A 14,298-nucleotide genomic window follows, 5' to 3' on the forward strand; every position below is an offset into this window, starting at 1 on the left:
TTTTCGCTATTTCTTTTAGTCAGAATTTTAATTAAAAATTAATATTTTCAGATAGTTTGATTAGACAACGTGTTTAGAAAAGTTTAAAGTCAAAATTATGGACTATATATCAAAAATATGAAAAAATCATGAGTAATTTTTTATAGGAAATTAAACCTTTTACAAAAAAGATCATCAATTTTTGTCTATCTCTTATCATCTGGTCAGAGTAATATTTATAATTTAATTTGAAATTCGATTTTAGAGAATTTTATTAAAGAAGATTAAAGCCAAAATTCTAGGCTTTTTTTAGAGATAAAACAAAAGTACTCAAGACTTTTTTGTAGAAAATTAAATTCTTAATAAAAAAGCTCTTCAATTTTCCGCTATTTTTTATAATGAAGATATTAAATATAGTCAAAATTTTAGCATAAAATTCGATTTTTAGATAATTTCATTAGACAACATGTTTAAAATTTTTAAATCAAAATTATGGGCTATATATTGAAAATATGAAAAAATCACATAAATATTTTTTTTAGGAAATTAAATCCTTTAAAAAAAAGGTATTTGTCTATTTTTTGTCATTTGGCCAGAATTTTAATTTTAAATTCAATTTTAATCGTATTAAAAGTTATTTATTATAATTTTTTTTATTATTTCTTATTTATTGAATTTCAAGATAATTTTAATACTAAAAAAAAAATTTTAAATAAAATTTTTAATCAATTTTCTAAAAAATTAAAATTAAATAACCGTAAGTTAAAAATAAAAATATAAGGTTAAAATTAAAAATTACAGGAAATTTTTTTGTGGGAAATTAAATTCTCTACAAAAAAAATACTTATAAATTTTTATTTATCTGTTATCATTTGGCCAAAATTTCAATTTCAAATGCATTTTCAATCGTATTAAAAATTAATTTTATTTTAATTATGATTATTATTATTTTCAAAAACTGCGCATTAAGAATAATCACGAATTTCAATTATAATTATAAATTTTATAAATATTTAAAAAAAAAATTTCCTTTTAATATTCAAAAATTTATTCTAAAATCCCAAAAATGAATCTATTATTTTTAAAAATTATTACTATTATCCCAAAAGTTATTAAATATTCCAACTTGATAATAAAACTCGAACCAACTTATCACAAAAAATTTTAAATAACAATAATGAATTAAAAAAAAAACATCGCAGTATAAATATTTATGAATCGCTCGCTAATTGATGCAATAAGTGAGATCTTACAAGTTATCGAAAGTTACTGTCACTTTTCATCCTTTAAACGATTATAACTCCTAAAAAATCACACCTTCGTAAATTTCCAAAGAGACAATTTTTATAAAAAATTAAATTTGCTACAAATTTCATCCCAAAATTTCTCCTTAACTCCAATAATTTCCGAGAAATTTGCGTTTGAAGAATTTTTAAAATAAAATTTACTTACGTAAAAACAATGAGTAATAAAAATTGAAGCACTTGGATAAAAAAAATAATAAATAAAACTATGATAAATGATAAATGTCTCGGTCGCGATGTTGGCGGCTTGAAATCACGAGCCGCACTGAGTGATCCCCAGTAGCGGAGGTAAACTATCCAACTAAACTTTGAGTATTGGATTTAAACTCGTCGACGTCAAGCATTTCTTCCCGCGCCTTGCGTCCGTGATATCACACACTTTTCAGTCTATCAATGTATTACCGCGGTGTATTGTAATAGTACAGTGTACATATTTAAATATATAAGATGACAATCATAATAAGAGAGCACCGATATCGTCTAAGCGATCAACTAAAATCATCTCTCCTGGTCGCAGGCATCGATAATAAATTAATAAAAAAAATATGAATAAACATTAACCATATAAGTATACAATGATAATAATATCGATAAAGATAAAATTCTTTATTGACTGTATCATTTGTATATTTGTACGGAATTTATGCTCATAAGTGACATTACTAACCATTCGCATGCATTACGTCTTATCAGCATTCACCATTATTTTTTAAAAAATGATTCATTGGATTTTCTTCAATGAAATTCTCGCACTTTCTAGTTTTATTTTTTATTATTATTGTTATTGTTGTTGCTATTGATACTGGGAATTTGTAGTGACAATCCCAAGTGAGGTCATCGGTCATTATCGCTGAGTAATTAATGAAATATTTTTTATAAATAAAACTTTATCTGAAAGACGTAATCATTTTTTCGCGGTGTCGAGTACCGTCTGAGTGGCAAGTATTTCGTGGTAATTGGGCTGGAATAATTTCTTTTTTTACCTTTAACATCTATTTTATTCATTTTATTTATTTTATTGGGAGAAATATTTTTGGCGGGATTTTAGTAAAGACAATTGGGTCATTCCATTTCAAATCGACCAATAGTTGGAATCGACCCCTTTCGATTTAGAAAAATTTTGGTAAGAAGTTTTCTTTTATCATATAACGAAGTTCTGCCAAAGGAAAAAAAATAAAAAAATTTTTTACAAAAGATGCAAATTCAAAATTTCGCGATTTTTCCAGTTTTTCAATTTTGTTTTTGTAATATCTAGAAGGCTAGTATAGATACAGGAATGGCCTTTTGTTTGTTTGAAATAGGATAGTTGGAACTATTAAAAAAAATATTTTGGGAAATGCCAAATTTGTCAAATTTTGAAATTTTGAAAATCGTCAAAAATGACGGTCGACAATAAATTTTTGGCTCAAATTTTTTTGTATCCTACCTTGCACTAATCTTAAAAGATTCTGAAATTTTTGGAACTGTGTTTTTTTGTTTTTTCGAAAATATGAATTTTTGAAATTTCTTAAAAAAAAAATCTGGAAAACGGTTGACCCTAAAGGCCATCCCTGCAACTTCCCGCAAATTCCGTTAATACCTGGCCGTTTTTTTTGAGCTCTTCGAGCTCAAAAACACAATCTGTGTGTTCTTTTGAGCTCTCCGAGCTCAAAAAGATACCTTTTCTATACTTTTGAGCTCAAAACTCTAATAGAAGTTTCATAGAACACTATTTTTTGAATTTTCAAACCGCAATAACTTTTGAATAAATAAACCGATTTTTACGCCGTTGGCGGCATTCTACGCAGTTTTTTAAGCCTCATAAAGAATTTCTAAGTTTCAATTGGTCAAACTAGAAATTTTGGAGTAACTCAGAAAAAACACTTTTTTCGGTTTTCTTTCGTTCACGATATCTCTCGAACGAATCAACTGATTTTTACCGGATTGGCGGCGATCGATGTGGTTTTCCAAGGTTGAGAGCTAATTAGTTTTTGGAATCGATTGGTCGAGCCGTTTAAAAGTTATCCCAAAAAAACCACTTCTGAAAAAATTTTTTTTCTTATTTTTTTTTAGATTTCTTCAAATTTCTCAAAATCTATCGGTCCGAATCAGTTCAAATTTTCAGGAAATCTAAGTTTGGCGAAGCCCTTTCGAATGGCACCAACCGCGATGAAATCGGTTCAACCGTTCAAAAGTTATAAGTGGTTTACATACTTACATACTCACACACACACACACACACACACACACTCTTCGAGCTCAAAAGCCTGATAGAAGTTTAATAAAACAGTATTTTTTGGATTTTCAAACTGCAATAATTTCTAGATGAATGAATCAATTTTCACGTGGTTGGCAGTATTCCACGCACTTTTTCAGAATCTATGATATACTTTTGAACACAAACTGATCGAACCGAAAATCTTCGAGAAATTTGAAAAATTCACTTTTTCCGAATTTTTTCGACAACGATAACTCACGAACCAATCAACCAATTTTCACGTTCTTGGTGGCAATCGACGTGTTTTTTCAAGCTTAAGAGCTAATTAGTTTTTGGAATCGATCGGTAAAGCCGTTTAGAAGTTATTCCAAGAAACCGATTTTTTTTTTAATTTTATTTTTGTGATTTCTCAAAATCAAGCCAACCGAATCGATTCAAATTTTCACGAAATTTAATTGCAACTAAATGAAATTTCAACTGTTCAAACATCAAAATTACGCGATTTTCCAAACTCAATTAAGTGAAAAATAAAAAAAAAAAATTTTTAAGAAAAATTTTTTTTTAACAAATTTCAAAAATTCTTATTTTTGAAAAAACACAGGCAGAACTTGCATGATAAAAGAAAACTTCTTAGCAAAATTTGTCCATTTCGAAAGGGGTCGGTAAAGAAGAATTATAACTGAGGAGAGTTAAAAATTCTTCTAAATTTAAAGAAAAATTTCTTATTGTAAGAATTTTTAATTATTAAAAAAAAGTTACTTAAGAAAAATTTTCTTCTGAAAATTTTATCATTGATTCAAGATTTTTAGGAAAAACTAAAGAAAGAAAAATTTGGAACTCAAATTTTGAATGAAATATGGAAGATACAAAAAATTCATAAGAAATTTTTCTAATAGGAAATTTAATTACTACAAAAAAGTTTCGATCAATTTTTTTCTATCTCTGATATTTTACTCATAATTTTGATTTTAAATCGTCGCAAATTTTTTCATAAAAATTACTTAATTCAAAATTCAGAGCAAAAATTTGAAATTTAAATTCCGGTAGAAATATTGAAGATACAAAAAAATAGAAGGTATCATTTTTTTAAGAAAATTTAATTTTCTATAAAACAAGGTCTGTAAATTTTTCCTTATCTTACAATTTTGATTTTAATTCTTAATAAATGTTTTTATTTTTTAATTAAGAAATTTCTACTTTTTTCAGTTCAAGCTTATTGAAAAAAAATCTTTATGTGAATGTTAAAAAGGCCCAAAATTTCCCTGTAACCTTCTAAAAAATCGAAAACATCAAAAATAAAAAATTCCTTTAAAAATTTTAATAAAAAATAAAATTAACAATGACAAACAAGCTAATAATAAATCGACGTGCAATTTACCGTCAATTCAAACTACGGCAATTAAATTTGTCACGGAATTATGCAAACGGTGATTTAACTCACATGTACACATACGTATATATAGTACGATAGATGAGAATCTTATTTACAATTACAACTGCCGGGCGTCTGAATTAAAACAACATGCGTATACAAGTATGACGGAATTTAAACTGTGACTGACAAGGCCACTAATTTAATGTACATTTAAAGAGCTTTTTAATAGCTTCGCTTAATCCTTTATACTTTATATCCATAAATACAAATATAAACAAGTTATAAATATTATATATCAACCGCACACCTAATGCATCATATCAATTAATAATAAAAATTAAGCCAATATTTAATTTCGTTTTTTTCCACAGTATGTACAATATATAACGAGTAATTATTAATTCATCAGTGACAGCCGACCTTCTTATTATTTATTTTCAATTTTTTTTATGTTCAATTAAATTTTAAACATTTTGCATGGTAAAAAATCTTGAATTTTTCTCCCAAAATTCGGAATAAATTTTAATTAGCTTTAATAAGTTTCAAATGCTAAATTTATAACAAATAAATTTAATTACTTTAATGTTACTGAAATTAATTTTTATTCGGTAATTTTTATCATTTCAAATCAATTAAATTATTATAGAAATAATTTATTAAAAAACACCTGTAGAAATTAAAAAAAAACAATGTAATTTTTTTTTAACAAATTAAAATTCAGATTATCAAACTCAGAAAAATTTTTACTAATTTCTTATTTTTGTCTATAAAAAAAAAAATTCACTGTGCATTTTTTTATTAATAATAATTAGAAACTCCTCAGTGAATTTACTGTGGATTGAATCAATCAAAAATCACCCGAAAATTTTTTAGTACATTTGTTAAAAAATAGTTAAAATTCCAAGCGAAATTTCTCGCCGTCAATCTATTTAACTTCCTGCAAATGTTTTGTATTTATTCTCACTACCTAGTCTAAGTACTATTGTTAAGTTATTGCTTCCTACATTTATAACTATTTTAATTTTTATTTTAATTTGGATTTTGTAGCGTACAACATTCCAACATTCCGCGGACACCGACATCGACTTTAAACTTGGAACTTATTATTTAAGAATTACACACTCGACTATTGTGAATACAAACAGTTGTATTAATAACTTTGAATATATCGCACTCTAAAGAATACATATGATTTATATATATACACGTACATACATAGACGAAATGAAGAAAGAGAAGAGGTGATTTATGCCCGCAACTATATAGAATACTTTCCGCAAATTTAAAGAACGCGGAATGAATGAAGAGAAATATAAAGTATAGAATTATTTTATATATTTATTGTGTATTGTACATATTATATATGCAATATAATGGTGGTCTATTTGATACTTAAATTTTATATATAACGATGAATTATTCTCGGTGTTATTATATATATGTTGTACGTATCCAATTTAAAATAATCTTGACCCAGTTGTGAAAGTAATTAATAGCTTGGTGAATTTATTGGATGAGTTTGTTGCTAAAAAAAACGTATTAGTATGTGTTATACATTTTCTTTTTTTTGCGTATGACTAATCCGTTTTGTTACTTTATTATTTTATTAAGACACTAAACACTTGACGTTTGGGAGCAATTATTGGTTGAAAATAAAGAAGTAGATTATTTCTCGAGTATAATTTCAATTACACTGATAAAAGAAATTATTAATTCTTAATAAATTTATTTATTTATTTATTTATTTATACTAACGCCAATCGGCAATATACATAAAGATTTACAGAATTTATATAATGTATCAGGGAAAAATTCGAGTGATTAATTAATTAAATTGTTTATTTAGCGGTAAGTGAGCAGCAAGTTCTTCGTAGCAGTTATGAAGTTACCACACGCAGAAAAAAATTTTGTTAAAATAACCTAAGATATGTTCTAGTAACAAATACATTTGTTAACATAGGGATAACAAATTATATGTTAAAATAACAAAATTTAGGTTATAGCAAGTTATTGATATGTTATAACAACAAAACAATTTGGTTACTATAGCACAATCTTTAAGTAGATTCGACAAAATAATTTAGTTGGTATAACAAATTTTTTTGTTGAAACAGCAAAATTATTCTATTAAAATAACAAATAAATTTACATTAAAAGTTATATTAAATTTTATAAGAATCCATAATTTAAAAATATGCTATAATCAGTGATATCTGATTTGGAAAATATTTTAGCAACAAATTAGTTTTGTTATTGCAATAGAATGATTTCGTTAGGACAACAAATTGATTTGGTGATTTAACAGACTGGTTTGTTAGTACAACTTGAAATATTTTGTTAATGCGACTAATGGATTTGTTACTATAACTATACTCATTTGTTACCAGAACATATTTTTCAGTTATCCCGTCTTTTGTTATTTCAATAAATAGTATATTACACACCTAGGGAAGTAAAGTAAGAAATGTCTCAGATCACATGTAATTGTTGGCCGAGGCGAAGCCGAGGTCAACAAACATGTGATCTGAGGCTTTCTTATTTACTTCCCGTGGAGTGTATACTATTTTTTTGTCCGACGAAGGCGGAAAGCGGCAACTTAGTTTAGCGCAGCGGGCCGAAAGTTGCCACTTTCCGCCTGGAGGGCAGAAAAATCATTTTTATGCGTGCATACGATCCTCTGTAGAAATCCAAATCGTTGTGTAGATAATTTACAAAATTGGCAATGCGATTGTGTGGTTTTATTAACGACGTAATTTTTAGTCGATTTAGCAGTAATTTATGTTGAAAATAAGTTCATTTATTAAATATAAAGATTTTTTAAGTCTTAATAAATATTTTTTTAAAAGAAACTACATTTATTAATGTTGAGTAAATATTTATTAACAGTTAATTAATTTTTAAGGAGTAAATAAGAATTGTCAACGATAAGATCTCGCGAGACAAATGTCGAAAGGGCGTATGAAAAAATGTTTTTTTTTACAATCACTTTGCAAACATACAGTCGTCATTCATAAAGATCGGTTCAATAGATAGATTTCTAAAAAATCTACATAAAAATTGAAAAATCGTACATTACCTATGATTAATAAAAATTAATTTTTCAGCAAAGTTCTCCGAAGAAGATGTCGGTGCAGAGTTTATTACCGTTGAATAATTGTTTTTATCTGATCCCCACACTTATTTACATAAAAATGATTTTTTTTTATTAATCACTTCAACTTAATTTTGAATTATCCAAAAAATTTATTCCTACTTTTTAGTTTGGTTTTATGTTAAAGCGTTTTTTTTTAACTATTACTTATTTTTTAATTTTTAATTTATAAATATTGTATGTTTTTAACTTCCCGCTAAGAACATCGAAGATTTTCGAAAAATCGGGAAGTTATTGTTTTTACCCCGTTTTGCAAAAATCGAGGTTTCAACAGATCTCGACGTTTTGAAACCCTAAGAAGCTTCCCTGACTATTTTTACGATGATGTCTGTACGTCTGTATGTATGTATGTATGTATGTATGTGTGTGTGTATGTAAACCTCTTATAACTTCTGAACGGCTTGACTGATTTGATCGCAGTTGGTGTCATTCGAAAGGTCTTCGCCAAATTTAGATTTCTTGCAGGTTGGAACCGATTCGGACCAGTAGATTTCGAGAAATTGCAAAAAAAGTGAAAAAAAATTGTTTTTTTTTTTCATTTTTTTTAAATATCTCCGAATTGACTGAACCGATCAACCTCAAAAACTAATCAGCTCTTAACCTTGAAAACCCGCATCGATCGCCACTGAAAACGTCAGAATCGGTTGATGCGTTCGTGAGATATCGTTGTCGAAAAAAATCGAAAAAAGTGTTATTTTTGTAATAACTCCGAAATTTTTTATCAGATCAATTTTTTTGTTCATAATTATTTATAGAACTCAAAAAACTACATCGATTGCCGCTAACCCATAGAGGAAAGTACCACGGGGCCTAGCTTGGCCCAGCCTTGGCTCAACTATGTAAAACTCTGGGCCAAGCTTGTAAGCCAGGGGATATTCAGGGAAGCTTCCTGTGACCTTCAAACGTCGAGATCTGATGAAAACTCGATTTTTGCAAAACGGGGTGAAAACAATAACTTCCCGATTTTTGAAAATCTTCGATTTTCTTAGCGGGAAGTTAAAAATTTTGCAATTAAAAAAAATTTTTTTTTTTTTATTTTTTCGTTGCTGATTTTGCCCATTTTTATAGTTTAATTCTTTATTTTTCACCTTTATGATATTGCTTCATTGATGCTGTATTATTTTTATGTTTTATAGTAAAAAAAAATTTTTTTTTACTGATCTTGACGTTTTGGACGATTTTGAGCTGATTGGCAAAAAAAAAAATTTTTATACGCTCTTTTACTGTACAAAGCCCTATCTTACTGTAAGAGTAAGCCCTTTTGATATTTGTCACGCGATAAGAAAATCATTAATAAACAAATGATGCCATAATTTTTCATAATAATATGATACACTAATTATTTTCAGTTAAAAAAAAAAATTCTGTAACTTATTACAAAAATTCCTTAATCATCGATTTTATTTTTGATATTTTTTATTAGAAAATAAGTAATGACTCTGATCGAATGGAATTATCTATTGAAGGTTTGAAATAATAAAAAGTCTCAAAGTTTAATTTTTTATTCACTTATCGCTAACTGCTGATAAATATTATTCAATAAGAGATTAATTAATTGTTACTCAATATTTATCAAATCATTGAATCTTAAAAAATCAGTTAATACAGTTAATTTAATAACAAAAAATCCTTCAATCATTGTTATTTATGAAGAATGACTTTAAATAATAATTAGACCTAAAAAATTACCATTAGTTTTCTTCTATTATAATTCTTCTGTAAACCATTAATTTTTTATATTTATAAAATATTTATTGACAAACAAATTTCGAAAATGAAAAAAAATAAAATTCTACTTTTAGAATTTTAAAAACCAAATCAATTTATTTTTTCAGAATAATTTTATTCGTACAATATAACACAACAAAACTAAAAATAATTTTTTATAAATAAAAACATGAACTTTTTATAATTTTTTTTTGTTCTAATAAATAAAAAGATCTTTTGCCATTTTTTTTTTACCCAGATGTGAAGTTTAGGCAAAAAAAAATAGACTTTTGCATAACAATAAATTAAATGATCTTTAAAAGCAAGCGTGTAATTTGCAAAAAGAATGCCAAAAAATTGTTTTGATGAGTTGAAAAAATAAATACACATGTTACTGACTTAAAGCATTCATATCAGATAGATATAGATGTGAATATATATAACCGGGTCGTCGCCGTCAAAACAACACGTTGTTTCACACGATATTTGCGCATTTCTTTTAAATCTAATGGCTTGGTCTCATTCAAAAATTCTAAATTAATAAATTACGCCTTAAATTAAATAAAAAAAAAAAATGAACAAATATTTCAACAAAATAAAACATTCATTCATTTATAAAACAAATATGTATATGTTACAGTGATTGTTTGATCGATGTTACGCGTGGGAACCATGTTGGAAGTTTGTCTTGAAAAAAATCGCCAATGTGTTGCTTGTAAATAAACAATAATAATTAATAAATAATTAAATAAATAATGGGAAACACCGAAAGCAATGTCGCAAGTGCAGTAAAAAAACAAACGGACACTTCATCGATTTTGCTTTACAAATTAGTCGATCTAAAAGGTGAATTTAAACGAATAAAAATTTAGATTCAATTGCTAAAAGTTTTGTTAAAAATCAAACACGACTATTGTTTACACAAAAAATATTTGTACGGATGTGATATTTGTACATAATACGTGGGTGTGATCCGTTTGCGTGAGTCATGTCTCAGTTTGTCCGTCAAGTACCTCAATATTAACTTGGTTGAATTAATTTTAGCGTAAAAATAATTGACGCACTCATTCTTCAGATTCTTGATGCAAAAGCTTCTATAAATTTGATAGTATAAATATTATTAATGAAAAGATGTTCTTAACCTTGAATTTCACCAGGTGGAGGATTGCTGGTAGACATGATGAAGAGAGCAACTCAAACGAAGCAATACGCGGAATTAGACCACGCGATCAGGACCAAAGTCGAGCCATTTCTCTATAACAAGGGCAAAGGCGCTTGGATTCCTATCGCGAAGCTCGTGATGCTGAGAAACAAAGATCGCCCACGCCACAAGATGGTAATTTTTTCCGGTTATTTATTTAACCGAGTTATTTCTTTGTTTTGGAACCCTGGACTCAGGAAAAGATGTTTGTTATCTTATTAACTTATTTTTAGTTACCTGTTTTCAAAGCCATGGAAAATCCCGCGGATTATGACGTTACCAAAGATATCGATGACAGTATAGTCGATGATAGTAAAATAGGCAAGTAACACCTAATTTTAGTGGTTTAGACGGATGTTTATGGAATTCCGACAGTTCTTGACGTTACTTTGATGTTAAATCGCCGAAATTATTCTTTTTATTAGAATTCCCGAGTAAAAATGAAATTATTATTTTTTACGGAAAAATAATAAATTTCGTTCGACCGCCGCACCACCGCTGCACCACCGCCGCACCATACCGCCGCACCACCGCGGCACGACCGCCGTTTGGCGGACTATTACGCCGCACGCTAAAAATTTACTCCCCCTAGCATCGCCGCACTACCGCTGCACCACCGCCGCACCAATGCTAAATCATACCTACAATTTCACAAAAAATGGTATCATAATTAATTTATCACGCAATAATTAATTAATAAATAATGCGACTAGAAATCTTTATGTAAGACCTATTGATCTACCTCCTTTTAATCGAATGCCTAATATTAAAAAAAAAAATTTTTTTTAAATCAGGCCAAAGCACCGCGAAATTATTGATTTTTTTAGTCGTATTGTTGATGTAGATTTTTAATTTCGTCCTCGGGTTGCACAGAAGCGGTACGCCTATTGAAATACTCTGAAAGAATTTTAAAAATTGAACTGTGATGGGATTCGAACCTGGATCGTCTGCATGGAAGTCTCGAACATTGCCAACTGCACTGCAAGCCATACTTAACTTAAAAAATTTAGTTAAGCTATTTGAATGATCAACGAATATATTATTTCAATGTATATACCATCAAACAGTGGTATGGTGCGGCGGTGGTGCAGCGGTGGTGCGGCGGTCGAACAAAATTTATTATTTTTTCGTAAAAATTAATAATTTTATTTTTACTCGGGCGCGTCACAGCTGTGGTGCGGCGGTGGTGCAGCGGTGGTGCGGCAAATAGAAATTTATTTACTTGTCACGGCGCTGGTGCGGCGGTAGTGCGGCGAATAGATAAATTCTTTACTTGTCACGGCGGTGGTGCGGCGGTGATACGGCACTTATAAAATAACCAAAATTGTCACGGCTGTAGTGCAGCGGTGGTGCGGCGGTCGAACAAAATTTATTATTTTTTCGTAAAAATTAATAATTTTATTTTTACTCGGGCGCGTCACAGCTGTGGTGCGGCGGTGGTGCAGCGGTGGTGCGGCAAATAGAAATTTATTTACTTGTCACGGCGCTGGTGCGGCGGTAGTGCGGCGAATAGATAAATTCTTTACTTGTCACGGCGGTGGTGCGGCGGTGATACGGCACTTATAAAATAACCAAAATTGTCACGGCTGTAGTGCAGCGGTGGTGCGGCGCTTAAAAAGCCGTGCAGCGGTGTTGCGGCGGTGGTGCGGCGGAATTCTGTTTTTACTCGGGTTGTTGTCTAAATATAAGAAATACTTTTTTTTAGTTCGTAATTTTGTGGAGAAAATTAACATTGAAGCCAATAGAAATCTTCTTTATCGTTAAAATAAAAAATTATTCCTTAGAAACGTCATAGATGGTGCTACTAAGCTTTTCTATCGATAAAAATACTTTAAAGTTCAAAAACTAAAAATTTTTAAGTATATTTATAATAATTAAAAAATAATAAATAAAGCGACTTATATAAATATTCAGTAAAAAATTTTACGCTAAGGCGTCAAAAAATTTATTATTAAAAACTATGTTAAATATTTAAAACTTTTTTATTTGTTAATTTTCTTTAATTAACACTAAAAAGTGTTAAATATTCAACACAAAATTTTTTATCACAAATTTTTTTGACGTAATATGACAATAATCCCGAAAAACAAATAAAAAGTTAAAAAAAAAAAAAAGAAACAAATATATTTTAAATAATAAATACAAAGTAATTGATATTAATTGACAACAATAAATTTATTTGAATCAATCAACACATAAAATTAAATGACATTAAATTTAGCTGTAACTTGACAATTTTAAAATTTTTTTTAACCGACAAATTTGTTCCAAAAAATTATTTATAAAAAATAGCATTTTTTATTTTTTTAAATTTCTACATGTCAATTTAAAAAAAAAATTTTTGCCATAATTTATTTGTTACAAAAATTATCAAATATCTGCTAAACTAATTTTCATTAAAATTAAACAGCTCAATATTAATGAATTATTTTTACTTTCGTTAAAAATATAAGCTTGTAATGTTAAGCTCACTTTTTTAATATTGACAGTTAAATTGTGTTTTTTTTTTTTTATTATTTATTTTAATTTCATCAATTTTCGCAGTCAATTTGAGTGTGCGAAATATAATTTGCGTGTGCCAAATAAACTTGTCACACTCAAATAACAGTTTTATTTATGAAAAAGCTCACGCGTAATTTTAAAATGCAAGCGTCTAGATACTACTTTTCCCGCATGATTAATAAAAAATTTTTTTATTGTGTAACGAAGTTTGAAACTAATCGAAGTTTCGAGAGCTTTTGATAATATTTTGATGCTAAATATTCAAAATTATATACTTATAAAATAAAATTTAATAAATGACTATTTCATTTTGTAATTTGCGATAAAATTGAAATAAGAAGGCAGAAAACTTCCTTACCGTAAAAATCATAATTGTTTTACTCAAGTACTCAACAGATAGCGCCACTGATGTCTTTCTTAAAATCCCTAATGTAGAAATGATTCAATCCCTGCAAAGTGTACGTCTATATATTAGTCAACTCAAATCATTTAAAATTATTTTTAATCATTTGAAATCAAATTTTTTAATCAGGAATAGAACGGATTAAGCTTCAAGAATTGTAAAAATTTTAAAGTAAAAATAGATGAATTAAACAAAAACAATATAAGCAAGAAACTTATAAATATCTTGATTTAAAATTAGACAAAAGTAAATATAGAGAAGTATGCTGGAATCTGAGTGAACGGGGAGCGGTAGGAGAAACAATATTGCATCTGTGTATGTTGAATGCAACAGCTCTCCATGCAGATCTCGCTAAACGATTACTGCGCTTTTATCCCCGGCTTATTAATGACATTTACATCAGCGATGAGTATTACGGTAATTATGACTAATGATTAATCATTACATTAATCAATGCATTAAAATTGATGATAATTAAG

The 14,298-nt window shown here is 28.1% G+C and overlaps 2 protein-coding genes across 3 annotated transcripts in view; one reads left to right on the forward strand and one right to left on the reverse strand.

Annotated features, from left to right (window-relative positions):
- The window catches only part of LOC123270786 (tubulointerstitial nephritis antigen-like), a 36,220-nt gene extending 34,473 nt beyond the window's left edge, over positions 1-1,747 (reverse strand). Inside the window, exon 1 of the mRNA XM_044736937.1 lies at positions 1,432-1,747. The gene's annotated coding sequence lies outside the window, so the exon portion shown is untranslated. The remainder of the gene's footprint in view (positions 1-1,431) is intronic.
- Positions 1-14,298, forward strand: part of LOC123270785 (transient receptor potential cation channel subfamily V member 5) — a 66,871-nt gene that overhangs the window by 13,664 nt on the left and 38,909 nt on the right. Inside the window, exons 1-4 of one of the 2 annotated variants that reach the window (XM_044736935.1) lie at positions 10,276-10,559; positions 10,871-11,049; positions 11,148-11,235; positions 14,060-14,236. In XM_044736935.1, the coding sequence (XP_044592870.1) occupies positions 10,469-10,559; positions 10,871-11,049; positions 11,148-11,235; positions 14,060-14,236 (535 nt within the window). In that variant the 5' untranslated portion in view covers positions 10,276-10,468. Of the gene's footprint in view, positions 1-10,275; positions 10,560-10,870; positions 11,050-11,147; positions 11,236-14,059; positions 14,237-14,298 lie in introns of those variants that run through there. The other variant, XM_044736936.1, reaches the window with a different exon arrangement.

This window comes from Cotesia glomerata, linkage group LG8, assembly GCF_020080835.1.
Source record: "Cotesia glomerata isolate CgM1 linkage group LG8, MPM_Cglom_v2.3, whole genome shotgun sequence".
NCBI classification, from domain to species: Eukaryota; Metazoa; Arthropoda; class Insecta; order Hymenoptera; family Braconidae; genus Cotesia; species Cotesia glomerata.